The sequence below is a fragment of the Molossus molossus genome, unplaced genomic scaffold, assembly GCF_014108415.1.
Source record: "Molossus molossus isolate mMolMol1 unplaced genomic scaffold, mMolMol1.p scaffold_m16_p_20, whole genome shotgun sequence".
Taxonomy (NCBI): Eukaryota; Metazoa; Chordata; class Mammalia; order Chiroptera; family Molossidae; genus Molossus; species Molossus molossus.
Window position 1 is genome coordinate 3821818 of NW_023425356.1, and position 27928 is coordinate 3849745.

The 27928-nt window shown below is 47.2% G+C and overlaps 1 protein-coding gene across 1 annotated transcript in view; it reads right to left on the bottom strand.

The window, feature by feature from the left end:
- PLPPR5 (phospholipid phosphatase related 5) overlaps positions 1-27928 on the bottom strand; it is an 80615-nt gene that overhangs the window by 13916 nt on the left and 38771 nt on the right. The window contains exons 3-5 of the mRNA XM_036273364.1: positions 24138-24388; positions 8008-8184; positions 3934-4053 (exon numbers count right to left, since the gene is read on the bottom strand). Coding sequence (XP_036129257.1) covers positions 3934-4053; positions 8008-8184; positions 24138-24388 — 548 coding nt within the window. The remainder of the gene's footprint in view (positions 1-3933; positions 4054-8007; positions 8185-24137; positions 24389-27928) is intronic.

Genomic DNA, 27928 nt, shown 5'->3' on the forward strand with positions numbered 1-27928 from the left:
TCCAGCGTGGCCCTGCGCGTCACGTGGTGGTTCTCACCGAGCCGCGCAGGATTCCTTCCCGGGTGCCATGGAGCCCGCTGTCTCCTCCCCCAGCCTTTCCTTCCATCTCCGTGGCCGTGGAAAGCAGCTGCCATCCTCCATGAATTCAATTGAATTTCTCGGCATTATCTCCCCCCCACCCCAGGAACATATTGTAACTGTTATGGAACTTTCGTAGCTATCATTCTATGAATGAGAAAATTGATTCACAGGGCACTTAAGTCAGCTGCCCAAGGTCAGAACTGTCTGAAATCTGCCCTGGCCACAAGGCTCAGTTGCTTAGAGTGTTGTCCCAAATGGTCACGGGTTCAATTCCCAGTCAGGGCACATAACAAGGTTTCAGGTTCATCCCCAGTCGGAGGCAACCAATGGATGTTTCTTTCTCACATTGATGTTTCTCTCTCTCCCTAAAATAAAATAATAATAATAAAAATAATAACAACAACATATCCTTGGGTGAGGATTAAAAAAACAACAACATCTGTCCAAAGTCCCCAGCCAGTCTTCCTCCCTACCCCGCGGCAGAACAACTACACTGTAATGTACTGGGTCCCACAAATGAGTTCATAATTCGCTACTGAAATACATTTAGAACTTTCTTGATGTGCTATTATAAACAGCTGCAGTGAGGTTTCTGGTCACTTAAATATTTAGTGGATGATGAGATATGATGGGCTGGTTTCCACAGATGATTCTTCTCATTAAACCAAGCATAATGAATGTTCTGACTTAGCTTTCAGAGAAATGACTTCCACGTAAACTACTACAGTAATTAAGTATATGACAAACTTCCTACAATTAAGGGATAAATTGCTGACATAAAAATAAAGAATGCCTGCATGCTGTAATCACTGTGCACCTTACAATTTACCAAACATGTACTTTGAACATATGAGTTTACATAAGTACATAACTTCTAAAAGAAACCACTTGCCTTCTCCACACAAAACTGATGACAGGAAATGATAGCTGGGCATAGAACACTGAAGTGATCGGCCGTGCATGCCCACAGACCAAACTGCAACCCCGAGCTTCCTTCCTCCCTGCAGAGGGCCAGCTGCAGGGCTCTCCAGCTATCAACTATGAAGACCAAACTACGGGGAAGAGCCTTGCCGTCACTTGTGCCCCGCGGTGAACTGTGATGAAAAGCAATCTATTTGCTCCAAATATTCATCACTGCAAAAGGAAGAGAAAGCTGCTGCGGGCTTCCCTTACGTGACGCCTTGCTGCCTCTCTAGCTGGGGAGCACGCACACGTGTCCACCCCAGCAGAGCTCCATAAGAAAGTGTGAGCTGTGTCTCCAGCATGACTCTCGATGGGCCTGTGGTCTGCAGTTGCTAAAAGGAAGAAGAGGTGAAGGGATACTAGTGGACCTTTAGCCATTTTTGCCACTCTAATGATGCCCAGCTTTAAAAATTGCTGTAAGAAATGAAATTATACTCATAGAGCAAAGAAGTATTTTTGTGGAATTTCATAAGCAATCAGTGTAGCCCTGGGTGCATACTGAATGATCATTAAAGGGTAGTTATTATCATTACCACTGTCATCACTATCATCACCACCACCACTATCATTACTATTCATCATCACCTCATCATCATCATCATCATCATCACCATCACCATCATAATCACCATCACCATATCATCATCATCACCATCACCACCATTGTCATCACCATCACCACCATCATAATCACCACCATCACCACCATCATTATCACCATCGTCACCACCATTGTCATTACCACCATCATCACCATCACCACCACTATCACCACTGTCATCACCATCACTGTCATCACCATCATCACCACTGTCACCACCACTGTCATTACCATCATCACCATTACTGTCATCACCATTATCACCACTGTCATTACCATCATTACCATCACCATCATCATCATCATCACCATCATTATCACCACCATCATCACCACCATCATTATCATCACCACCACCATCACCATCATCATCACCACCATCATCATCACCATCATCATCATTACCACCACCATTGTCACCATCACCACCATCTAGACCCTGTCCTCACCCAAATACTTGAATTCCCTCCATATATCATGGATAGTGATTATGTAACTATTCTTGAATCTCTCTAGTCAAAGGAAATTTCTTTGCTCTTAAAGCATGCACTCCATTTTAGAAAGTTTTTTACCCCTTTCCCATGTTATTTATCTTCTTATACTTTCTTTCCTTTCACCCTCACTGTGATCTCTGAGGCCTGCAGAACAAACCACATCCCTCTGCCACACGATGGTCCTTCAGGTATTTATGGAAAGTTACCACTGTTTCCATGAGTTTTCTTTTTCTCTAATTATTGTTTGTCCCTTCCACAGGCTCTCATAATACATGACTTGGAGTCCACTTATCCTGGACATGCCCATTCACTCATTTAACACATATTTACTGAGTGCTGACTATTCTATTTTATCAATGTCCACCTTAAAAACACATCACCAAGGGCAGCACATAGTGTTCCAAGCTGGTCTGAACAGAGGGGACCATCAATATGCTCATTTCCCTAAGTGGGACTTCACGTGCTAGAAACTCTTGGTGGCCGTATCATCTGTCCACGCACACTGAATGGTCCCACTGCGGCTCTGAGTCATTCATTGTAGTTCACCTAAATGCACCCTCCCCTACATGAACTTTTTCAAAATCCAAACACACAAAATTTTTTTTATTTCTAGTTAATGAATTGTCATTTTATAGTAATCTCTCAAGAACTTCTATTCTTTCAGCCAATGTATTAATTATCCCTCATGGATTCACACCATCAAAATTGACCTCTTCCCGTAAGATACTGATCAAAATACAGGCATAGACAGGACTGAGGGGAGCCTCTAGTAACCGAGCAAGCACTTAACCAGTAACAAATGTGTATAACTGCCACATCATTTAAGAAATAGCAGTTCACAAAAGTCTCAAGAAAAGTTTTTGTTTAAACACACGGTTTCTATGTTCATTGCCATCCCCCACACCCCTGGAGGCCTTGACCCACTGTGCAAAGTGTTACCTGGTCTGGACCCATTCAGTCCCACCTGACCTCAGGGCCTCCCTGGTTAGAGCTGCTATTTTCTTGCTGCCAGACCTTTATATATCGAGATTCCACAAATATTTATTGAGCCTGGTTATACGCCAGGCGTTTACTAAGCAGTTTCTCATTCAGTTGACCCTTGAGCAACATGGGAGTTAGGGGAAGCAACCCCCTCGTGCAGCTGAAAGGCCGTGGATAACTTCAGACGCCCCAGAAACTTAACTACTGATAACCTTCCATTGACCGAAAGCCTTACCAATCACATAACAGTCGGTGAACACATATTTTGTATGTTATGGATTATACACTGTATTCTTACAACATAGTGAGCTGGAGAAAAGAAGCGCTATTAAGAAAATCATAAGAAAACACATTTACTGTATTTATTGGAAAAAATCTGCATATAAGTGGACCCTTGCAGTTCAAACCCGTCTTGTTCAAGAGTCACCCGTAAGTGGAGCGTGGAAGAAATGGAACATATTTTATGAAAAGAATGCACATATTCTCAAGCAAAACTATTTTATGATTTTTTCCTTTACATAAGACCACTGCACAGCGTTCTCTTCCAGAAGCTTCGGCAAAGCACGAACATACTCCAGGTACGGGGGCTCAGCTTTCAGTGTGCATACTCAAAGAAATATTTTAAGTGCAGTCTACCTTTTTCTAAAACAATGTCATCAGTGACTAAATTCTTGCTAAATACCACTTAGACTCTGAGTTTGTTGCAGTGAATTGGGAATGACTGTGTGGTGTGCTTTGGAGTAATTACTCATTCGCTTCAGGTAACGATCACATTTTAGAATTTAAATTGTGCATCACCTGTACAGATGTTACCTTTTCCAAAGGACTCTCTACTCGAGGAATGCTGATCATCGGCGTGTGAGCCAGAGTCTCCATGTGTGTGTGCTCATTTTCAGGTTGTCTTCCTTTGAAATTGTTTACCACGCACACGACCTGGAATTTCAGAAAAAGCCACACTGTCTATGACAATGACCTTTTGGGTAGCTCAATAAATTTAATCACAATAATAAAGTATATAAGTTACTTAAATATTAAATGTACATGACTTTACCCAGATTTCTTTTATATAAATTTGAAATAGTTACTCCAGTGTGTATGTGTTCAAGAAAATTCACCAATTAATATGTAGCTCAGTTAATAAGGACAATTTTATTATTCCAAAATGTTCATTAAATTAGGTAATAGTCAATGCTCAAATAAATTCAAATATAACCTCATAACCTTATAAAAATTCATAGCAAGCTGACCTTTCCCCAGTGTGGCTAACCTACAACTTAATTTAAATGCTAATTATTTCCCACTGCCTCAAGGTCATCCTAACATTCATAATAAACCCTCCACAATGGCACTCTCTAATTTAGTAGCATCCTTTTAATTAACCCAGTTTATTGTCTCTTATTGTGTCCTATACATACTTGGCATTTCAACAGCCGCTTGCTGGGGTTACTAATGAAACAGAAGACCTTTTACACAAAGGGAATTGACCTGTTCCAGTTGATTATACCCTAGAGGTGATGGAACTTGAACGAAACCAGGGTTTCTCCTTCTCGAGAGTGTACAAAAATAAAGTGCTGGCACCTTAAGAATGCACATTCCGCCCTGGCCAGTTTGGCTCAGCGGTTAGAGCGTCGGCCTGCGGTCCAGAGAGACCCAGGTTCAGTTCCCGCTAAGGGCACGTACCTCGGTTGCAGTTTGTCCCCGGCCCTGGTTGGGTCACGCGGGTGGCAGCCAGTCAATGTGTCCCTTTCACGTCGATGTTTTTTTTCTCTCTCTCTCTCTTTCTCTCTCCCTCCTGCTCTATCTGAACAAAAAATGAAAAAATGTCCTCGGGTGAGGATAAAAAATAGAATGCACATTCCTAGGCCTCCTCCGAAAGATTATAATTTCATAGCAGAAGGATGGAGCCTAGGAGTTGGCACTTTTTTTTAGTTTTTTTTTCTTTGCTTAATCCCTTCACCTTTTCTACCCTGTCCCCCAACCCCCCTTCCCTCTGAAAACTGTCCGTCTGTTCTCTGTGTCTGTGAGTCTGTTTCTATTGTGTTAGTTTATTTTGTTCATTAGATTCCACATATTAGTGAAATCATATGATACTTGTCTGTTTCTGACTGGTTTATTCCACTTATCATAACACTCTCTCCGGGTCCATCTGTGCTGTCACAAAAGGTAAGATTTCCTTCCTTTTTTATGGCTGAGAAGTGTTCCATTGTGTATATGTACCACAGCTCTTTTATCCATTCATCTGCTGATGGGCTCCTGGGCTGTAATAAATATGGGGGTGCATATATTCTTTCAAATCAGTATTTTGTGTTTCTTTGGATATATTCCCAGAGAGGAATTTCTGAGTCATAAAGTAGTTCCCTTTTTTTCTTCTTCTTTTACTGATTTTAGAGAGTGAGGAAGGAAGAGAAAGAGAGATAGAAACATCAATTGGCCGCTTCCTGCATGCCCCCCACTGGGGATTTGGCCCACAACCTGGGCATGTGCCCTGAATGGGAATCGAACCTCTACCTCTTGGTGCATGGTCAGTGCTCAACCACTGAGCCACAGTGGCTGGGCCCTTCTTCTTTTTGTTTAATCCTCACCTGAGGCTATTTTTCTATTTATCTTGAGATAGAGTGGGGGTGGGGGGGGAGAGAGAGACAGAGACATCACTTGGTTGCCTCTTGCATGACCCCAACCAGGACCAGGACCAAACCGCAACTGAGGTGCATGCCCTTGACTGCAATTGAACCCGAAACTCCTAGGTCCAGGGCCGGCACTCTAACCACTGAGCCAAATGGGCTAGGGCAAGTGAGTTCCATTTTTAATTTTGTGAGGTATAGGCAGCTCGCCTATTGCAGTAGGGGCTCAATAAATGTTTATTTTATGAAGAAAGGGAGGGAATATTTGGGGAAATAACCCAACTACTGGATTATGGTCTGACCTTCAAACCAGACAAACTGTCAGAGGAGACAGGTCATGTTCGTCGGAGCCTCCTGGTGCCCCCTCCCCCACCCCCACAGTGCCTGGTGCCGCCCCTCCCCCGCTCAGTGCCTGGCACCCCCCTCCCCCGCACAGTGCCTGGTGCCCATAGGCACTCACACGCATGCATGGCTGTGAATGAATGCGCACGCTCATTTAGTTCTTTATTATAAAGCTTACTGTCCCATGACCTTCTCAGAGGTCGTTTTCCTGGAGAGGTGGGCATGTTCGAAGGGCTGGTTAGGGAATGTTCTGAACATGTGTGTGCCGAAGGAGGGTCCTGAGCCCAGGGACCCAGCTCACCGTTCACCTCGTGGTTTGCAGACGGGGAGTGATGGGGCAGACCCGAGGGTTTTAGGTCTGGGTGGCAGGTGGCAGGGCCGTCCCTGGAGGCCAGGGGATGGCAGCAGCCCCACAAGCTGGGCAGGAAGGCTGACGAGAAGCCGGCGAAGGGGCTCAGGGTCCGAGGGGCTGAGAGCAGCTCCATCGCCACGACTCACTGAGATTTTGACCATGGTCTTCTCTCTGTGCCTTGCCTATGATTATTTTCTTAGGATTTCTGTAAAGTGGCTTTTGTTTTGTTTTGTTCAACATGAACCTGTTTCAACTGTGAAGAGTGAAACTGGGAAAAGGTTTCAGCCCAAGGCTGGGCCCCAGTTTTCATGAGGCTGATGGGTATCTTGGGGGGTGAGTAAGTCTTCCAGGGACCTTGGGAATTGAAAAAAATCTGAAGAAAAGTCGAACATGGCACAGGCCGGGAGGAGGACATAGTCACCTCTTCGCACAGGAGGCTCTGGAAGAAAATCCCGTCTCACCTGCCTGGCACATCAGCCTGCTGAAATCTCCCGGGCTGGACTGGATCGCGCAAGTTTTTGCTCACTGGGTGTTACAGTGAAGGTGCGGAGGAAGCACAGTTAACCGTGAGCAGCAATTTAAATGTGACCGAAAAAGAACCAAAGTGTGTCTCATAATGTGTCAATGTGAAAATACGTTTTGATGTATAGCCTGCACAGGTTTTCATCTGGGTGCAATGCTCATACTTATAATGGACCAATTAATTCTAAAGCCAGGCTGAACTACATTTTCCAACAACCAAAAGCTAAGGAAACGTACGAAGGAGATTTTCAAGTAAGAGGAGAGAGGGCTCACACCATCAGCAGTCACCTCGCGTGCTCCCGCTGCTGGGCCACACCTGCTGGCGGCGGGACTGCCGGGACACGGGCTCAGTAGCCGAGGGCTGGTCACCTCACGAGAGGCGCACCTGTTGGTGAGCACTGCCTGTGACACGTGGCCTGCGGAGGGTGCTCTTGGGTTCTCTAGACACACAAAGTGCCCTGAGGAAATTTTAAAAATGTCCAAGCACCTCAGACCTAAAACTATCCAGGTGCTTTTAGCCCCGCTCTGTTTTTTGTTTTGTTTTGTTTTTTATCCTCACCTGAGGACATTTTTCCATTCTTTGTTCAGATAGAGTTGGAGGAAGAGAGAGAGAAACATCGACATGAAAGGGACACATCAAGCGGCTGCCACCCGCACAACCCAACCAGGGCCGGGGACAAACTGCATCCGAGGTACGTGCCCTTTGCGGGAACCAAACCCGGGTCTCTCCAGACTGCAGGCTGACGCTCCAACCGCTGAGCCAAACCGGCCAGGGCAGCCCTGTTTTATATGAACACGTTTTGTTCACCTCGGCATGTGGAATTTACATTTTCTTTTTATCCCCGCACCTGACTTGAGGCAGAACAAATGAGGGAAGAGGAATAAATAAATGACCTCGTTGGAGTATCTCTGTGATCATCTTATAAACCGCATTGTGATCATCTGATAAACCACATTTAGACAAAGCCAGGGTTCCCATGTGTGTTTTCTTACCTGTGGTCACACACATGAATTAAAAACCCAGCACCATCTCGATCAATTTGTACTTACCAGGAACACTGCTATAGATATCCCGACCAGAAAGCCTGCTATCACGTCTGACCAGTGGTTTCGATACTCAGCTACTCTGTTGAGTCCAGTGAGAAAGGCCAGACACATTAAGCCCAAGCACAGAACGGGCTTTGCGAGCCTGGTTCCTTTGGCTTGGATGGTGTTGGTAATGTACATCTGCAATGGCAAACGGAAAACACGGCTTTTCAGGGAGGCATTTCCTTGACATAGGGCTTACACATGTGCTGGTACACATGGACATATATATATGCCACAGGGTTAAACAATTCACTACATTGTATTAGTTTTTTGGAGAAAGTTTCTTAAAAGTAGAATTTAAGAGTTGTGATTATTTCATGCTACTTACCTGAAATTTACTAGTGGCTAATTCTTATGTGATATACTGACCACTTGGGAATATACTGACTACTGAGCTCAGCCATCCACGTGACTCTGGCTTAAACGCTCTGCGTTCTTGTTTTGTATGGATTTAAGTCTTAGATCTACAGCATCAGCAAGGGACCATGATGAAAACATGTTCTTAATGTCTGCGTTTTAGATGCCATTTGAGAGGATGCATACTTGGTAAAATCAGAACTTGTGAGTATAGCCAGAAAAATAAAACAGAGTAAATTCTTACAAAGTACATATTACTGTAAGGAAGGAATTTAAGGCTCAATGCAGTGCCAAAGTTTGTGTTTATGTTGCTATCTGAAATTGTGAAATTAAATGTTACCAGTCACCATTAGGACAATATGAAAGTTTAAACACAAATGGGAAATGGTAGCTTGAATGCAACAAGACAATGAACAGATGCGTACACCTCCGGCACGTTCACATACACAATAGGAACGTGTCAGCTAACTTCACTAAATGGAATGTCTTCAAGTTGCCACCACCAAGCTCAAGAATAATTCGGCCCTTCCCCTAATCTGATTTAATCGATACCCCCACTGCTTATCACTTAAATCGTGTTATTATATAAGCGGATCAGTTCACTGCAGGGGGACCAAACAGTAAGTTATTATTTGAAGTCATTAGTGAAATAACGATAAAAGAGACGGCTTTGACAGTTCAATACAATTTTAGGGTGTTGATGTCAGTACGTAGCTGATACTGATAACGTATACTCAGAAAACCACTGAGAGATGCATATAACCACTTGCCTATTGTCCTGAGTTGAGTAAAAAAATACATTTGCCAGTCTTGGCCAGGTAGCTCAGTTGGTTAGAGCACTGTCCCCATAGACCAAAGTTTTGGGTTCAATCCCCGGTCAGGGCATTGAACCCAAAACTTTGGGCAAGAATCAACCAATGAATGCATAAATAAGTGGAACAGCCAATCAGTGTGTCTCTCTCTCTTGCTCTCTCAAAATCAATAATGATGGGAAAAAAAATACATCTGCCTAAGAGAGGAAACCCAAGTCAGTGCGTCGGTTTTCAGTTCATGGTCACTTTAGATTGCTATGAAAGTCAGCGACTGTCTTCTCTGTGGTTGCAGGTTGTTCTGTTCTGTTTCTGGGCAAAGTTGGCAGCCCTGTTAGCTGCCAGAAGAGGCTGCTGTGTGGACATGTAAAAGGCCCGAGTGAGACAAAGCTTCTGTCTAGCCACGTTCCAGCCGCTCTATGGCAGGTCCCAGTGCTCCGGGGAAAGAGCAGGACAGCCTGCCTCGTGGGCGGTGGCCTGCAGGGGGCGGGCCGTGCCGCGGGGCCGTGCTGGGAGGTGCTGCCAGCAGTGATGGGGGGCCCAGTGCGCAGGAGAGGAACCGGTGAGAAGGCCAGACGGGGCAGGCTAAGAGCTCTGTCCTTGGGAGGATGTCGCCTCGGGTTTCCAGTGGTGTCTGTAACACCCCAGTTCCCCGCTTGATCAGTGCACGTGACAAGGAGTGAAATTTGGACTGCTTTTGGGATTTTCTTTTTTTTTTTAATCCTCATCCGAGGACACTTTTCCATTTTTTGTTCAGAGAGAGTGGGAGGGAGAGAGAGGAAGAGAGAGAGAGAGAAACATCGATGTGAAAGGACACATCGAGTAGCTACCACCCACACGACGGACCAGGGCCAGGGACAAACTGCAACCGAGGTACGCGCCCTTAGCAGGAACCGAACCCGGGTCTCTCTGGACCACAGGCTGACGCTCCAACCACTGAACCAAACCGGCCAGGGCTGGGATTTTCTTTAACACACTTGTAAGGCTAAGTAATGATTTCCTACTTTACAGTCTTCACATCTATCAGAACTCTAAAGACATCCTGTGCTTATGAAGACACAATAAATAGGAACTGATAACTGAATCATGTTAATCCCACTAATATTCATTTGAACTGTAGTTTAATGGGTGACCACTTCTGAAGGCCACGTTCTAAACATTTTACATTAATTATTCTATGAGGTTCTCAACATAACCATGGGTGTCAGATGCCACCATGAGAAAGGGAATCAAGATCGCGCTTAGCATGAAGAACACGCGGACTCTGGGGATGCACTGTTGAGAAAGGAGGAATGTAAAGGGGAGTAAAGGAAGCACTCAGTTACCTCAGTATTTCCTTTTGTCTTTATTGATTCCTTGCCTGGAGGAAGTGGCCAATGGACATAAGCTGAGTATTGGCAAGCGAGCAGAGATGGCAGAGAGGAGGAAGGCGGCCATGGTCGTGGGGCGAGGCCCCACCTGCTCTGCTCTCAGGGCGAAGTAGGGAATGGTAAGTGTGGTCCGTGTGGAAAACCTGTGTGGCTTCGGAAACATCTGCCTTTCCCTCATCTCCACAGGCCATCTCAGATACAGCCCAGCCCCTACTTGTGAACGTGGGTGTCAACCTTCTGAAGTTGCCCTTGGCTGTGGAGGTCATTCCCACACTGCTCTGAAGACTCGAGCATTGTTTCTAAGGACCCAGAGACACCATCCAGCCACTGTGCACACTCATGGAAAAGCTCTGTAGGAACAGCCAGGGAATTGGCTCTTCCGCCAGCGGACCTCATTTACCGTCCCGGCCAGGATGGAGGAGGATGAGGGTTAAGGGTGATGGGAGAAGGGTGACATTCATTCAGACAATTTGACTTAGGTGCTTTATACTGCACAGATTTTTCTGTAGTGTAATCAGTTGTCATGGGTGTCCCAAAAGAAAAATTCAGGAGTTTCCCTTCCTGGGCAGCTCTTTGGTGCTTCGTAAGTGCAAGTCCAATCGTGTTATCCTCCCAGAAGGCCTATCTATTTATCCCTGATTTGCAGAAGAGGAAATTATAGCATAAGAATGTATTGAGCAAGTTGGATACAGGGCAGGAATTGATTATTTATGCTCTCTTGGTTTTTAATTCACTTATGAAACCATCTAGGTTAGCCCAGTGTCAGTGTAGCTAAAACAAAGCACAAACACAAGGGCGTCTGGCTTGCGTGGGAAGGTGCCCACTCAGTCCTCCAGGGTCAGTGGCTGCCCACCACCTTACAGGCTCACCCATTTAACCACGGTTACCTGTCCTCATTCATCCATTCCATGGACATTATCAGCACAGAGACGAGAAAGCCCAAACTTTCCTATTTCAATCCTTGCTTCCAAATTCACGCGGTAATTGACACACACACACAAATGGGTCTGGGCTTACTGGTTTGCTTTTACTAAGATGTAATCACAATGCCCTCATTACTCTGTCACGTGAAAGGACTCACTTGTGATAACAAACATCCATCTGTGGGGTGCATGGAGAAAGCCCTGTGTCATTTAAAAACAGCACTGTTGCATAAATTACTAAGAATAAAAGCACACAAAGGTAGGTGTTTGTTAAGCACTTACTAGACACCTGAAACTGCTCCTTCCAAGAGGAGATATCTAACGGCAGACCCAGAAGGGTGCACTGGAAGGTTCCTGGCAAAGGGGCGCAGGGGTTGGGAGTTGTCCTGGTCCTAGGTATCTGGACGCGTACTCTCCACACATATGGTTCATCCTCTTTCAGAACACTCACCACATATATGGTCTTGATTAACTTTAGTTGTTCCCTTCACTAGAGTGAGGACATAGAAGCCGAATCTGAATTTTTCACTGTGAACCCTGCGCTGAGTTGGCACTTTGCCTGGCGCACAGCAAGTGCTCAATACAGGCTTACAAGACTTACCGAAGGACACATGGGATGCAGAGGCACAGGGAGAGAGCCTGGAGGATCTCTTCACGGCACTTGTCACTATCTAAAATCATGCACTCCATTCCTTCGTATCCACCTGACCTGTTCCCACCACTGGAGCACCATTGGAATGGAGCCCTCTGTCCGGTCACTGAGATCACACAAAGCTTGTACCTGGCAAGCACTGAATAATGCTAACACCATGCCTAGGGAGAGTGAATTTTTCTTATTGTCTCAAAGTACACATCAGCCTCTGGCTTCGTCTTGCCTCTGCATCCGTTTACTTGCAATTGTCTTCCCCTTTGTCCATCTCACGCTTCCTGGAGTGACACCTGGCACAGGGTAGGCACCCATGCTCCAGACTAGGAACTTGTGAATACGTCACCTAGTTACATGAACCGAGTTAAAATGTGAACCTACCACCAATTAGTTCTGTGACCCTAGACAAATCACTTCACTTCTCTTACTTAACATCATTGATAAAATGAAAATGACAATCATAGTCTGTATTAGCCCAGGAATCACACAAGGAGTGTAATTTTTATTACTATCCCATGGCATTGGGAAGATTTTTATCTGCTTTGTGACTAGAATAAAACCTAAAGAATTAAAATGATATAGTTGGATCGAAACTATACATTTTCTAGGAGAAGTAATAAATCAAATTGCCTAACTTATGGGCATGGGGATAAAGGTCCTTAGACATATTACTGTATTTGAAAATCAAGAGTAACCATCCATTTCCTTTTCAACATACTTAATGGGTGCCTAACAACAGATTACATAACCACAAACACAGAATTTATCATGTAGCTGATGTCCTTGAATGGGCGACAGACCTAGGGAGTCGCAAATGTGAGGCTAACAACAACCAGCTCAGTGTTCAGGACCAGCTGGTCGGTGCAGTGACGATCAGAACATGCTCAGTGACTCGGCTGCCCCGGGACAAGGGCTGATTGACGCTCCGTGGTGAATAGCGGCCCCTTCGGCACCGACCCGTTACCTCGGCTCTGGTGTGCAGCTGCGGCGGACCCACAAGGGGACCGTTTCTATCCAGCAGGACCCCCACAAATAGATTGCACACGTGGCACTTCGTCCATCAGCCAGAAGAGCAGACGCCCTTTTCCTTGACGCGCTGTCATCTATGAAACGGAAAGCCGCCCATCTTCTCCACTTCGTCTCCGTACCCCAGACGGAAGGGAAGCAGATGTTCCGGGAAACAAGCTGCCGTCTGACTTCCGGCTGCGGCAGGGGCCCCGCGTGACGGCGGCCGTCACACGCGAGCCAAAGCTTGCTGGTGCCGGTGCCGTGGGGAGCCCACCCCGAAGGCGCGCGCTGACCCGCAGCCATCCGGAGGCTGGACACTGCCAGACGTGCCCTCGCTGTTCCAGGAACCTAGGCGGCAGGCATCGCTCGCTTAAAGGCAATGAAGAGAGCAAATCGAGCAAAACTACTAAAATATGCAAATAAAACAGCCAAGTGTAAGATCAGGGCCAAGAAGGCAGCGGTGGAACGAGCCAGCGCCGCCGTGTGGCTGCCTTGGGAAGGTGTGCGGACACCCCAGGGCAGAGGCCCCAACACCAGTGCTGGTGGCACCTAGGTCTTGGGCCTTTAAGCTCCAGAACTATGAGAAAAGCGGTTCCTGTAGCGTGAGCGGGGGGAGGGGGGAGGGTGGTGTGGGGGGAGCTGGGAGGCCGGGTCAGCGGGGAGCGGGGGAGGGCGGTGTGGGGGGAGCTGAGAGGCCGGGTCAGCGGGGAGCGGGGGAGGGCGGTGTGGGGGGAGCAGGGAGGCCGGGGTCAGCGGGGAGCGGGGGAGGGCGGTGTGGGGGGAGCAGGGAGGCCAGGGTCAGCGGGGAGCGGGCGGAGGGCGGTGTGGGGGGAGCAGGGAGGCCGGGGTCAGCGGGGAGCGGGCGGAGGGCGGTGTGGGGGGAGCTGGGAGGCCAGGTCAGATGGGAAGCAGGGGGGTGGTGTGGAGGGAGCTGGGAGACTGGGGTCAGCGGGGAGCGGGCGGAGGGCGGTGTGGGGGGGAGCTGAGAGGCCGGGTCAGCGGGGAGCGGGCGGAGGGCGGTGTGGGGGGAGCAGGGAGGCCAGGGTCAGCGGGGAGCGGGCGGAGGGCGGTGTGGGGGGAGCTGGGAGGCCAGGTCAGATGGGAAGCAGGGGGGTGGTGTGGAGGGAGCTGGGAGACTGGGGTCAGCGGGGAGCGGGCGGAGGGCAGTGTGGGGGGAGCTGGGAGGCCGAGTCATCAGGGGAGCGGGGGAGGGCGGTGTGGGGGGGGCTGGGAGGCGGGGTCAGCGGGGAGTGGGGGGAGGGCGGTGTGGGGGAGAGCTGGGAGGCCGGGGTCAGCGGGGAGCAGGGGAGGGCGGTGTGGGGGGAGCAGGGAGGCCGGGGTCAGCGGGGAGCGGGGGAGGGCGGTGTGGGGGGGAGCTGGGAGGCCGGGTCAGCAGGGGAGCGGGGGAGGGCGGTGTGGGGGGAGCAGGGAGGCCGGGGTCAGCGGGGAGCGGGCGGAGGGTCCAGTGGTCGGCGGGAGGTGACAGAAGCAGGGCCAGTGTGGCCGGCAAGAGCAGGTTTGGGCTCAGAAACACTGAGTTGAAGGAGCGGAGGGAACACCACGTGGCCAGGTTCAAGTTCGAAATGAAGGCTGGGTTCCAAGAGAGGTAAGGCCAGGGCAGGAGTTCAGGGGTTCACCTGCAAAGACACGGGCGTGGTAATGAATGAGATCGCCCTGGGGAGGGACAGCAGACGGAAAACAAAAGGCGGAGGGCAGAGAAGAGCCTGGCCAACGCTGGTGGAGGTTTTCTGACACCGCAATACGCCATTTAATGAGGGAGGAAACTACTTTGGAAAATGTAATGTTCTGTGTCTTAAGAGAAGAGTTCGGACAGGAGAGGGTGACCAAGGGTCTCAGTGGCGCCAGGGTGACCAGCAGACAAGGCTCTGATAAGCCCCGGGAGCAGGAGCAGGAGGTCGTCAAGGGGGCACACCCACACTGATGGCTCGTGGTGATGCGGGTGTAAGCCGGCTTCCAGGAGTCTCCCAGGAAATGGGATGGTGGCTCACACTGCAGGAGACCTGTGAGGGTCCTTTGTGTTTGCTGACAGTGGGCACTCCAGCATGCCTCAGGAAGCCACCTTTCCCCACAGCGTGCGTGAGCGAAGGGCACCCCGTCTGTGCAGAAATAAACAGACTCCATGGAAAGTGCTCAGCACGGTCCACACTCAGCACTAAGTTATTCCGTTTGTACTCTGAGTTGCTGTGTTATCACAGAGGGCCGTCCACCTGTTATTTGAGGTCCTTTGTCCCCTTCCAAGAGGCTCAAAGCACATGGAGTTCACGGGAGAAGGTGACCGCTTTTGTGACGGCGTGGACCCGGCACCAGGAAGTCACCCTGACTTTGAACTACAGCCTCAGTTTAGGGGACATTTGATGACTGAAATCACAGTGCTATGACTGTTTCCTACATATTAAGGCACTTAAAATGCAAACCTGCCTGACACGAGGAGGCTCGCAGGAGCTAAGGCATCGATCGCACCATTTCCCTGGCTGGGCGTCAGCTTGTAGATCTGCGTCAGAGCAGGCGGCCCACAGGCCCCGCTCCCGGCTCCCTGCTCCCGGCTCCAAGGTGCCAGGTGGAGCCAGGCTGTGAGGGCAGCGGGGAGCTGATGTCCACCGTCGGACTCTCTGTAGTGTCTGAACAGAGGCCACTGCCTTCTTGGCCAGCCCCCAGCCAGTGACTGGCAACGGGAGATACGAAGGTTTGGCTGTTTATGCCCAACATGGGGCTCTTCTGATGGGCAATCTCTGCTCAAGACAGATGAGGCTTCAACCTGCATCACAGTCTAAGACTATGCTCATCCAATCCTGCTTCTTCCCTCTTTCTTTTGTGTCACACCCCCCCCCCCCCTCCAATCCTGCTTCCACCTCAGCGTCCGCTTCCTGGAGGACCCTAGCAGCAGGTGGTCTCAGAAGGCGGGAGGTAGCATGGGCTCAGGGACATGTGCTGGCTGGAAATGAGGACCCTCTTGTGTGACAGGTGAGGCAGAGCCAGTGCAGCCGGCAGCAAGCCAACTGCTAACACCCACCGACTGTGACTTGGGAGGACATTCTGCTGAGGGCAGAGTAACCAGCTCATCATGAGCTACACAAAACTTTCCTAAATTTAGCACTGAAAGTCTGAAGTCAGGGTGGGCAGGAGGAACGCCCCTTCCAGGTCAATGACAGGTCAGTGCTGAGAACTCAGGGAAACGATCTGGAAGCGTAATGAAGTCGGCTGACTCCCGTCTGCTGGCGCCCGACCGCGGGGAGTGGAGGTGAGGGACTTCCGCAGCACGTGGAGCGGAGTGTGGAGGCCAGAGGGCCTCCTCGGCGACTTGAAAGAGGCGTTTTCTCTGTGGCAGGAGAAAAGGAAAAAGCTGCAGACCAAACTTCTGGCTTCCCAGGAGAGTCAGCAGCCCTTCCAAGATGACTGAATATCTAAGACCTTGGCACAAGGCGGGCATGCCTGCAGACTGTGGCTCAGGGGACGCTCTGCTCATGCCGGGAGACATGCTCGGGTCTCCTCTCCGACAACCAGCTCCCGGAGCAGCCCGAACCCCTGACCCACCGAGTCTTGTGGTTTTGCTCTATCGAGTCCATAACCTACACACCATCAGGAAGTCAGGTGTTAGCCAGGTCTCCCTGCAGTTCCCGGGGTCCAGGACGGACTCTGCGATGACACTGGGCGATGGTGCAGGAGGTGTCGAGGTGGACAACAAGCAGTGTCGGCTCCGAGAGCTCAGAAGCAAGGCCAGGCTGTCTACAGCACAGAATGATCTATCTTTCGAAAGCAAACTTGGCCACGTTACGGGTCCTGGCAGAGATGGCACATTTGGCCCAGGGTATCAAATGAGCACAGTCAGAGCGGCCCATTCTAATCTGGGTTCTGTTGGACTCCGTGACCTCTCCTTCCACAGAGGGCTCATCAGCACTGAGCACTGGCAGTGCTAGTCGGGTTACTCTGTAGCCAATTATTGTACACTGTAAGGGCGTTAAAAATAACTTAGAAGTTGTCCTTTTATTTTTTTATTATTTATTTATTTTTCTATCCTCCCCTGAGGACTTTTGTTCAGATAAAGTGGGAGGGAGAGAGAGAGAGAAACATCAACGTCAAAGGGACACATCGAGTGGCTGCCCCCCGCACGGCCCAACCAGGGCCGGGGACAAACTGCAACCAAGTTACATGCCCCTAATGGGAACCAAACCCGGGTCTCTCTGGACCGCAGGCCACGCTCTAACCGCTGAGCCAAACCGGCCAGGGCAGAAGTTGTCCTTTTAAAGGCAATAAAATTTCTTTAACATCTCCGACGATGTGCATAACATAAGATTAAAAATTAAGAGTCGTGGAATAAAATACGCATTCACTTAAAATCCCAGCACCATTAAAATCCAATAATTACGTCCACTGATATACTTTTAATGTTTGAGCTACTCGGCTCCTAGAAAATAGGATGCCAGACAGGAACTTCTGGAGCCCACGCTTCTTTAGCCACCTTCCTGATGTGTTAAATCACCAACTCAGTGTCTTCACCTCCTAGAGGGAGATCCAGACATGAGTCACAATAGCCTGCCCCCCCCCCCCCCCCCCCGCCCCAGCTCTAACCAACACTGGCTGACCCGCGGGCAAGTCCATTAGCCTCGGAGGGCTCGGTTTTGTTCCCTACGAAATGAAGATAGCCAGCTTCATTCGGGCCACCGTGGAGGTCGAGGCTTTGATTTCAAGTACTGAGTGTGATTCTACACAGTTACTTTAGTAAATGGAAGCGGGAGACGGGAGAAGCAGAGAAGCAGAACAGAATACTGTGTCCTCGGCACCTAAGGAGGCGGGTGATGGTGTGTAAACCCAGAGTGTGCACCTGAGCCTGGCTCGGGGACCGGGGCTGACTCTCCCCTTCCTGGGCGCTAAGAGAAAGTGCTCATGCCTACCTACACTCACCCCCTTCAGGGGTGGCAGCTGAGTCCAAGCACATCCCCCCTCAGGCACTGCGACTTTCACTTCATTTCTTGGACTCTGGTCTCATCAGCACAAGGGCTCCCAATCTTAAGGGAACCAGCAGAAGTTATGAATTCAAGTCCTTACCATTTCATGTCTGAGATTCTTTGACAATCTGCTGTAACTGTGCCCTTTACTTTTAGGCTCCTTCGTTTTGAATTTCCTCTTTACTCTCTGTGGGACCAGTCTCAGTTTCGGAAGGAGTTACATCAGTACATGCAGGCTTGCCGTATCCGTTATTGACATGCAAGTATGGGATTGAATGAACTAAAATCACCCAGAGCACGGAGTCTGAATGTCATTTTTCACCTCCATGTTGCTTATTAACCCCAGTGTGAAGCCTCAGGTTGGATTACAAGGTCTTTCTGATTTATCCTTGCTAATCCTTAAATCCCACAATTCCTCACATACACTGCCGGCCTGAGCCCCACCCCCACTCCTTCCTAATGGTTTCTGCTGTTTCTTGCTCCCTGCCTTTGCTTTCTGGTGACCTGGATCCCTCTTCTTCACTATTCAAATCACATTCACCTCCAAGACCCGTCCCAGGCACCACTTCCTTCCAAAGCACTCCACTGTGGGGCTTGTGACCCCTCCCCACTGGCGCTCAGGGTTTCTCACTGTCATTACGAGATACACTGACCATCATGTTCCACCTGAACTTTAGTAGGTACTATCCTTAGGGCAAACTTGTCCAGTAAGCATGGCATCTGGATCCAAGACACTTCTAGGTACCCATGGAACTGTCTACATTTCTTTGAAAATCAGAAGCATAAAGAAAATGTTTAATATATATTATTTAAAACTTGTTTTCATAGAAATGAGGTCATAAAATAGATGTGTGTCTTCAATGGCAGGAGACCAGGAAGGCACAGGTAAGTGGCTGGAGCCTACAGACGTCATGATGCCCTGAGCATCTCTATGGCCTCAGAATAGTAAGTCCTGTTTCCTGAGAAGAGCACGCAAGGTGCATCTAGCCACCCCCACTCTGGGGTTTGCTAACACCTAAGTCTCTCTGACACATCAGTGGAACTCTGTGGCACATCTTCCAGTGTATCAAGGATCCTGACAGAAGAGTATGCCGACCGCTGAGAAGCCCCCCTGCGCCCACTAGGAAGTTGACACCTGCCTGTGGCTGGGAGGATACTGAGTCATTGGCCACGTGATCTCAGGTGCTTAGTGGTTTGCAGATGTATGGGGGATACAGGGATTCCTGGGGTGTGACCAGAATGCCAGGGTCATTCACCGAAGATGGGTAAAATTACAGGAGGGTTGCAGAGTATCCGCATCTTTAACCATTGACTGCTTCGCATAATAACTGTGTGTGTGCAGTTTTAGTGATTGTATGTGTACGATTTCCAAGCAGCAGCATCATAGCTTTGTACTGCGCACCACTGTTTAATATCTGGGCCTCATGGAGATGGGAAAGCACTGCCGTGTGAGATCGAAGATTTCAAATCATGGAGTCCACGGAGGAGTGAGGGGAGGGGAGGGTCAACTGTAATGGGGTCTGTGGTAGTGAACTGTTGGGTCCAATGGGGCTTTTGCGCACTGACCCCCACCCATAGCCTTAGCTGAAGGCTAAGGACAGGTGTCGACTGGCTCATGATGGTGGTCCCAGCACCAGCAGCCACAGTAGCAGCCACAGTAGCAGCCTCGGTCCCGCTGAGTGGGCACTCAATGAATACTGTGGAAGTATTATCTAGTAGATACTTCATACTTTGAAATCTAGCACATAGGGACCGTCTACATTTCAGCATCAAAGGGAGATTCAGAGGTAGCAGCAGATGTAGACAGGCCAAGGCAGGGCTGTTTTGACCCACCTCCATCTCCAACTCAATCCCTGACGGTCTCATGTAACGGAATGGATACATGTTCCCCAAATTCCTGTGCCCGGAATGGGGGCCCTCTCGGGCCACGTGGAGCTAGGTAAGATGTCATTAAAGGAGCCAACAGAGAGCAGGGCTGCTGATCTACCCCAGCCTCGGCAGCTGGAGCAGGGGCTGCTGCGCACGGGCCCTGGGAGCTGACTGTAGGGGACAGCGTGGGAAGTGGGAATGCAGGGCCTTCAACAGGAGGAAGAGAGAGGAAAGTGAGCTTTTAGACCTTTCAGTAATATTCGGGGAGGTAAACTGTTTAATGTCCACAAAGTCCTCCCATCCCAGTATATTCGGGACTTTGCTCTGCCTCCCACCTGTACGTTGGTCAACACTATCTGGGGAGCCTCGAGACCATGGGCGGGTTTGCAGGTGCCCGCTGCTTGGCCCCATGCCCTCCTGGGAGGCAGCTCTGTGACCCAGTCAGGGACACGATGTGCACAGAGGCTCTGCAGAATGAGAGGCTGAGCCAGCTCAGGAGGGGAGTGAGGGCGGCCACCAGGAAGACATAGGCCAACCCACAGATCCTGAGGGTAAGAGAGAAGGGGGGACAGCATACTACTTTCAACAATAAAGATTAAAATAATAATAATAATAAAAAGCAAAAAAAAAAAAAAGATCTGCTTGTTTCGAGCTTCTGGGTGGTTTGTTACCCAACAGCAGATAATGGAGACATGCCAATGAATGTTTTTTACTTTTTAACATTTTTAGGAAATCTAAGGTCCGAAGATGTGACCTGAAGAGATGGATCATTTTATGTCTTTTCATGTGGATGGCTGATGGGATTAACTGGAAGGTCACCAATCCTTAGTCCTCATTTGAAATTTTGAAGTTTATTTGACTTTAATTGGAAAAAATCTCTACTCATTTTACAAAGCTAAATTTGAATATTATTCTAATGCAACTAACACTGATTACAAATTTAGTGACTGGGGGTTAAATAAATTTCAGATTTTTCTTCCTGCTGAGAAACCAACAGTATTTGCAAAAGTAGTCACAAGGATTTTTTCCCCTAAAAGTTCTCCAGGAAAGTAAAAGGGAATAACTCTATGATCAGATTATCCCCAAACCCTTAATTAAAGCCAGATGCTAAGGGAGAGTTCAGGATCCTTAATTTTCTTTACTAATCCACACAGAGAAACATTAGAAAAATATTCCTCAGTTCTTACTCACATACTTCATAGTAGGGCTCATTTATTCTTATTAACGTGTTTACATATGTTTATAACACCAACATTCAGCAAATACACCTCTACCTAAATATGGCAATACCTACACCTGTTCTCACAGACATTACTGAATATATCTCCTTTCCCCAGTTTACCTACTTATCAAAATTCTGGCAAGCATTTCAGGAGACTGTATTAGTTTGAAACACCCAACATTCCTCTTATAAAGTTTCTCAAGGTGTCTCTAGGGAAGCTGGGAAAAAATGTATATGTATATAGGTTCAAAACATAAGAGCACAACGTGCCTGCAATGCCCACATCTGCAGCGGGAGTTATACTGAGTTGCCATAGCAGCCACCCACACTCACACACACAGAGTGGCAGGGAGGAAAAAAGCAGTTAGCACAGAACAGAATCTATTGTTAAAAAGACAGCGGGTTCCCTTCACTGTAATTACAGGCAGGACTCCTGACTTGTAGTCTCAATGCTATTTAATGTTAGAAGATTTCTGAGTGTTGAGTGTTACCAAACGTTTCTTCTCTGAACATATCTGCCATCTGAACCCTGGGCCATAACCTTTATGGATGCTGAGATCATGTGGGGGCAGGAAGGAATTCACCTGACCACTCGCATGCTGGGGATAACTGAATTAATGATTGCAGCTCTGGAACATTCGAAGTTTAGTCAGGACAATTTATGGTTCTATGGATCTGGGCAAGTTACTTCACTTTATCCAGGTCTTAAAATGGGTATAACAACAGACATACTTTAAAGAGCTATTATGAGAACTCAATAAATTAGTACAAATATAAACTACTACATAAATAATAATAATAAAGAACGAATTATAATGATGCATAAATAAGAATTTGTAGTGTATAAATGAGCAACAATGTAGCACTCCATGCCTGACACAGTAAATGCTCAGTAAATATTATTATTATTATTATTATTATTATTACAAACATCTCTAAGTCTTGATTACAGACTAGAACAATATGGTTTATAATTAAGATGCAAATCCGGTGAGACGTTGCTAAAGCAGATGCCAGCAGACGAGGGGCAAGACAAGACATTAAGATTCTTTCGGGGCAATGCCTTTCAAAACACCATTTTGGCAGAAGGAAAAGACCGCGCACTTGACTCTACTAGCACACTCTCGCCACCACCGGCAAATTGGTTACACAGTGACATCTACCATCTCTTAGAGCTAAGATAAGCCTGTTACAGTATTTGGGATCAGAGAGTATTCTGGAGTTTGTCTCAAACCATTGGTTTGATCACATATGTATATACAGATATCTTTGCAATTCACACCCAGATACCAATATAAACATTAGGTCTAGGCATGATGACAATGAATGAAAAGTATTTTATGATTTCTGATCCACTCAAGCTGTAAACCTTCATTTGAAGGTTGAATGCTTCTTCATAGTTTGAGGGGGCAGGGGGGATAATGGGTGGAACATGGCAATTGAGTGAACAGGAAAGAATATGCAGGGATTCCAGATTTCACGTCACGTCTTAGAATGTGAAACAGAAAGCAGAGCTGGTGAGCTAGAGAACTGGGGAGGAGTCGAGGAGCAGAGACGGGCGCACGGAGGGACCACGGGATGGCAGCCGTAACTGACAAACCACAAGTCAGGAGGTCCCTGGAGAGAGTGGACAGGACGGGATCTGCTCCTTCCAGCTCTAAAAAGTTTCTTGATGGGATTCTTGTTTTTTATATGGTATTTTTTGTTCAATTTTATTAAATATATTGGGGTGACAACAGTTGATAAAATGATAGGGGTTTCACGTATACAATTCTATAACATACTGTATTGTGTTCACCACCCCAAGTCAAGTCTCCTTCTGTCACCACATATTTGAGCCCCTTTACCCTCTTCACCCTGCCCCAGCCCTCTTTCTTGTTGGGATTTTTTTTAAAAGTCTAGGCAGTGAGGCATAAAGCTAGATTGGCTTAACAACTTTTAAATTGTTGAAATGCATACACTCCTGGGCTCCAAAAGCACCCCGCCATTATGGAGGTGACGAGCTAGACAGCCTCTCCGAAAGGGCCTGTCGTTCGAAATCATTTCCGTCTCAGGCAGAGGTGTCACTGGGCGTCACCCTGATTCTGCTTTGAGATGTGATCGGACATGACTGTATCAGGAACATTAGAAACGTTTCCACAATCTAAGAGCTTTTGGAGGGTAAAAGTAATTTCGAGCTTTTTCAAGTCTTTGGAAATGATCCAGTGTGGTTTCCTATTGGTCCCAAGACCTCTTGTCAATGAGCTGATAGCAGGAGGAAAGAGTTCTTGGGACCCCTGGAAAGGAGAACCCCAAAGACATTTAAATTATCTGACCTTCCCACGGTAGCTTTGGAAGCGCCCACAGAGCAACTTCGGGGGTCCAGCCCCAGAGCCGCGAGGCAGACAGAGCCTGGTGACAGAGGGGCAGGCTGAAGTCCTGGGCCGCAGGCCACGAGGACTCCCCGGGAGCCCACCCTGCCTCAGGTTCTAAGACAGCTGCGCCCGAGGTCGGCTCTTACACCAAAATGATGGCACGCCGTCCAGAATCAGGGATACACCATAATTGATAAGGGCATTTTGATGAGTTCGAGAAAATATTAAAACACCGGTTGCAATCTTATGATGAGTTACCAATAACAAGAGACTTTTCTAGAAAAAGAGCCCTTCTCCGTCCACCAGAGTATCAGAGCGCAGGAAGCAGCGCGGAGGCCGGCGCACTTCTCCCAAGGTGCTATTACTGGCTTACGGGGCCGCGCCGGACGGATGTGTTCCATCGAGCCCTGTTTACCACCGAGACAGACACTCAGACAGACAGGCGAACGGCTGTCTGTCTCCCGACCGGCAGTGATCTCATGAGAGTCAGCCACCTGGCTGCACTGGCAGCGCCAAGGGCTGTTAGCAAGAGGGAGTGACTGGCGCAAGGCTGGCCTGCGGCCACTCACGGTCAGGTACACGGCGGCGTAGACGCTGAGGGCCGCCTCCTTGGACGGGAAGGTCTTGCGGGCGCGCATGATGAGGTCGGGGTTGCCGGTGCAGGCCTCCTCGCCGCTGATGAACTGCGTCAGCTGCTGGCACCCCAGCGCCGTGTAGTTGGGCTGGCACAGGGCCAGGAAGTGGGGCGCCAGGTTCCCCGTCACCACCTGCCCGGCGTTCACAAAGATGTCCGTGGCGAACAGTCCGAACGTGTAGATCCCTGGAAGCAAACAGCATGGGAATGCTCCGGTCTTGCGGGTCAGTGCCCAGCAAACCAGCACGCAAACGGGTTGCGGGGAGCAGCCGTCCCGCACGCGGCTCCTTCCGCGCGTGGGCGCCCGCTCTGCGGGGCTGGGCGCTGCGGCTCCACGTCCCCCGCCTGCCACTAGCCACATCGTCTTGCGTGGCAGTCGTACTAGACTCCAATGAAAGAAGATATATGCTAGACCTGTGTTTAGTAATGTGATTTTTTAAAATGGAGCCAGGGTCCCCTAGAGAGGGTTTGGTCTATCGCCTTTTGCTAATGTTAGCAGTCTTTCCTTTACCTCATTTTGAAAATATTTTTTAATCTTACTTACCGAGAGCAAAGCAGTGGTCTCCCTTTGACAGTGGCCCTTAAGCCCCCTCAGATTGATATCAGGGCTGTTGGAGGGAGGCCGTGGGTCATTTACATATCACGGAGAACACTGCTTCCCGAAACACATTTGTGAAAGTCAGGTAACAGCTAGCAACGTAGTCCCATCTTATCCTTTATGAATTGAATTTTCATTGATCAAATTTGGGGCAGTTCAGTCAACAATAAGGCCATAGCATTAAAATCTACTTTCTCTGGTTACCTAAAGGTATAAAATTAAGTACATGGATTTTTTTTTTCCTCTCTCTCCCTTTTTGAAGGAACTTGCCAGTTTACTCAAATACCAAAAAAATTTTCTAAATTCAGTGTCACTGGTCACTGCTGGTCAAAACTTACCTTTCACCCTGGATGAGTGGCTCAGTTGTTTGGAGTATTGTCCCATTCACCAAAAGTTTTCGGGTTTGAGTCCCAGTCAGGGCACATACCTAAGTAGCAGGCTTGAACCCCAGTAGAAGCAGGTTCGAGAGGCAAATGATCCATGTTTCTCTCTCACATCGATGTTTCTCTCTCTTTGTCTCCCTTCCTCTCTCTCTAAAATCAATAAATGTGTCCTTGGGTGAGAAGTTCAAAAAAAAAAAAGCTATCTTTCGACTTAGGTAGGTAGACAAAATAAAGTCTTTGGTATCCATTTTTTTTTGTTGTTGTTGTTTTTTATTGATTTTATTAGAGAGAGAGAAAGAGAGGGGGGAGAGAGAGAGAGAGAGAAACATTGATGAGAGAGAACATCAATTGGCCACCTGCATGCCCCCAACTGGGGATTGGGCACACAACCAGGGCATGTGCCTTGACCAGAAACTGAACTGGCAACCTCTTGGTGCATGGGTCAACGCTCAACCACTGAGCCACACCTGCCGGGCAGTATCCTTTTCAATTAAACTTAGAGATACAACCTTCAAGAATGTGGGGCCAATGTAAAGAAATCAATCCTTTTATAATTTGGGGAAATAAAATCCATCGAGACATTCTATAACTACACCAAAATAATACTTCCAAGCAGCTGGTTTATTAAAAAGTCATATTATAATTCTCCTATAATAATTAGATGCTTTCTTCTTAGTCATATATTTCTGGGTTGTTTGTTTCCTAAGTCTTTACATAATTATTGGCTACTGTGTAAGAAATCACCAGGAAGTCGTTCAGGGTGAAATAATTTTCCAGCATTGGATGTGTGGCTATCCTTTCAACTTTCAAAACATTATGTACGAGTGTAAAGGGTTCATGCACACCAACCTGCACAGGGCACCACTCGATGAGTATAAATCATCAATGAAACAAAGACCTTAGTTCTCTCTTTATCTAACAAGTTTAAAAGGAAGTAATAAAAACCCTTTCTTTACATCTTACCAACATTCCGTGAGTCATACAAGTAAATGTTAACAAGGCAGAAATTTGGGAGAGGTAGAGAAAGGAAAGAGAATGAAGCCAATAAAATGTTTATGTACAACCTCTCCTTCCAAACATCCTGGCCTAGACCAGACCCCAAGTTATGAGTCTTCATCATCTCCTCCTTAAAACTGAGGCTAAGATATGCTCATTTTAACCAAACTATTCTGTAGTGGAATACATTTTTCTGTTTAGAGAGAAATATCTGATGAGGATATGGAAATGTCTCTTAACACCTATAAAGCTCCCTAATATGCTTCAGAATGAAAATATCAGTGCGTCATGCCTACAGCCAGCAGAGGTACTGTTGACTATGAAGATACTCACGAAAATGAGATCCCATGAGTGGATCATGTGCTGATGTCCAGAATAAAGCAATATAAAGAGTGATGTCCTGTTATGCAATAATGCTTTGCTTATAAGCTTCCTGTTTTATTGTAACAAACTAGAAAATCCAAGTCATGAAAAACAAGGGAATAAGAAACAAATGAAGAGCTCCTAAATATTTCATAAAGTCATATGAGACGTAAGAAACATGTAGAGAATTAAAAGCACACTTTGTGCCATTTGTTATTTAGAAATATGTGTGCAAATGCCGAAAAAAATATTTTATTTTTATAGGCATAATATAATTTACTTGACAGTCTTTAGGAATGTGTAAATTTCATAATATTTTTTTAAATCCTCACCCAAGGATATTTTTCCATTGATTTTTCAGATAGACTGGGAGGGATCAAAGGAGAGACAGAGAGAAACATTTGATATGAAAGAAACACATCGATTGGTTGCCTCCCACACAAACCCCACCCAGGGCCGGGAAATGAACCTGCATCTGAAGTATGTGCCCTTGACTGGGAATCAACACCAAGACTCTTCGGTCCATGGGTCAGTGCTCTCACCGCTGAGCCAAACCAGCCAGGGTGAATTTCATCATTTTTAGTGTTAAGTATATTACTGCTTCTCTGGTGTTAAATGACTCTCATGCAAAGAAGAGTCAAGAACACAGCACTAATGCATGTGAAAAGAAAAAGGCTTTTTAAAGTTTCATATCAAAGTTATTCAACAGTATAAATGACAGCTTTGGAGATTTTAACTGGATGGCAATAGAAAGAATAGTCTTAGATATGAAGACCTTTCATCTTCAAAAAGGTTTAAAAGCAGAATGACATTTGGTTAATCTTTAAGTGTGTTTATATATAAATTAGGTGATCTGTGTATAATACTTAAACATCCTCATCTTGATCCCATCAATATGAGAAATATATTGAAGGGTTACAGTATCCTTAATCATTATATTGATCAGAATTTATATTAAGTGAATACACAGACATACATGTTTATTGATAAATCCAGGAAATAGTAATTTATATTAACTTTTCTGTGTCAGTGAAAAAATTCGTCTTGGTCAAGTTCTTATTGGGGTGAGATATTTTTGATACTTTGTCAATGTTCATATGTATTAGTGCAGGAATTTGAGAATGAAAGTTAAAGTATCAGTAAATCTTGTCCTCTAATAAAATCAATACATTTTTGCTGACTTAAAAAAGGAAAGAAAACCCAGCACAGAGTAGTGCATGGGGTGTGACAGATGGTAATGGACAATTACTGTATTTCTTTTATTTGCTGTGCTAGTTTTCCTGTTCTTCATGACGTTCAACAACTTAACGAGATGATCATTTCTCCTCAAACACTGTCTCTGAAATTTCAAAACACAGTAAATCATTTCTTTTAATTAAATAATTT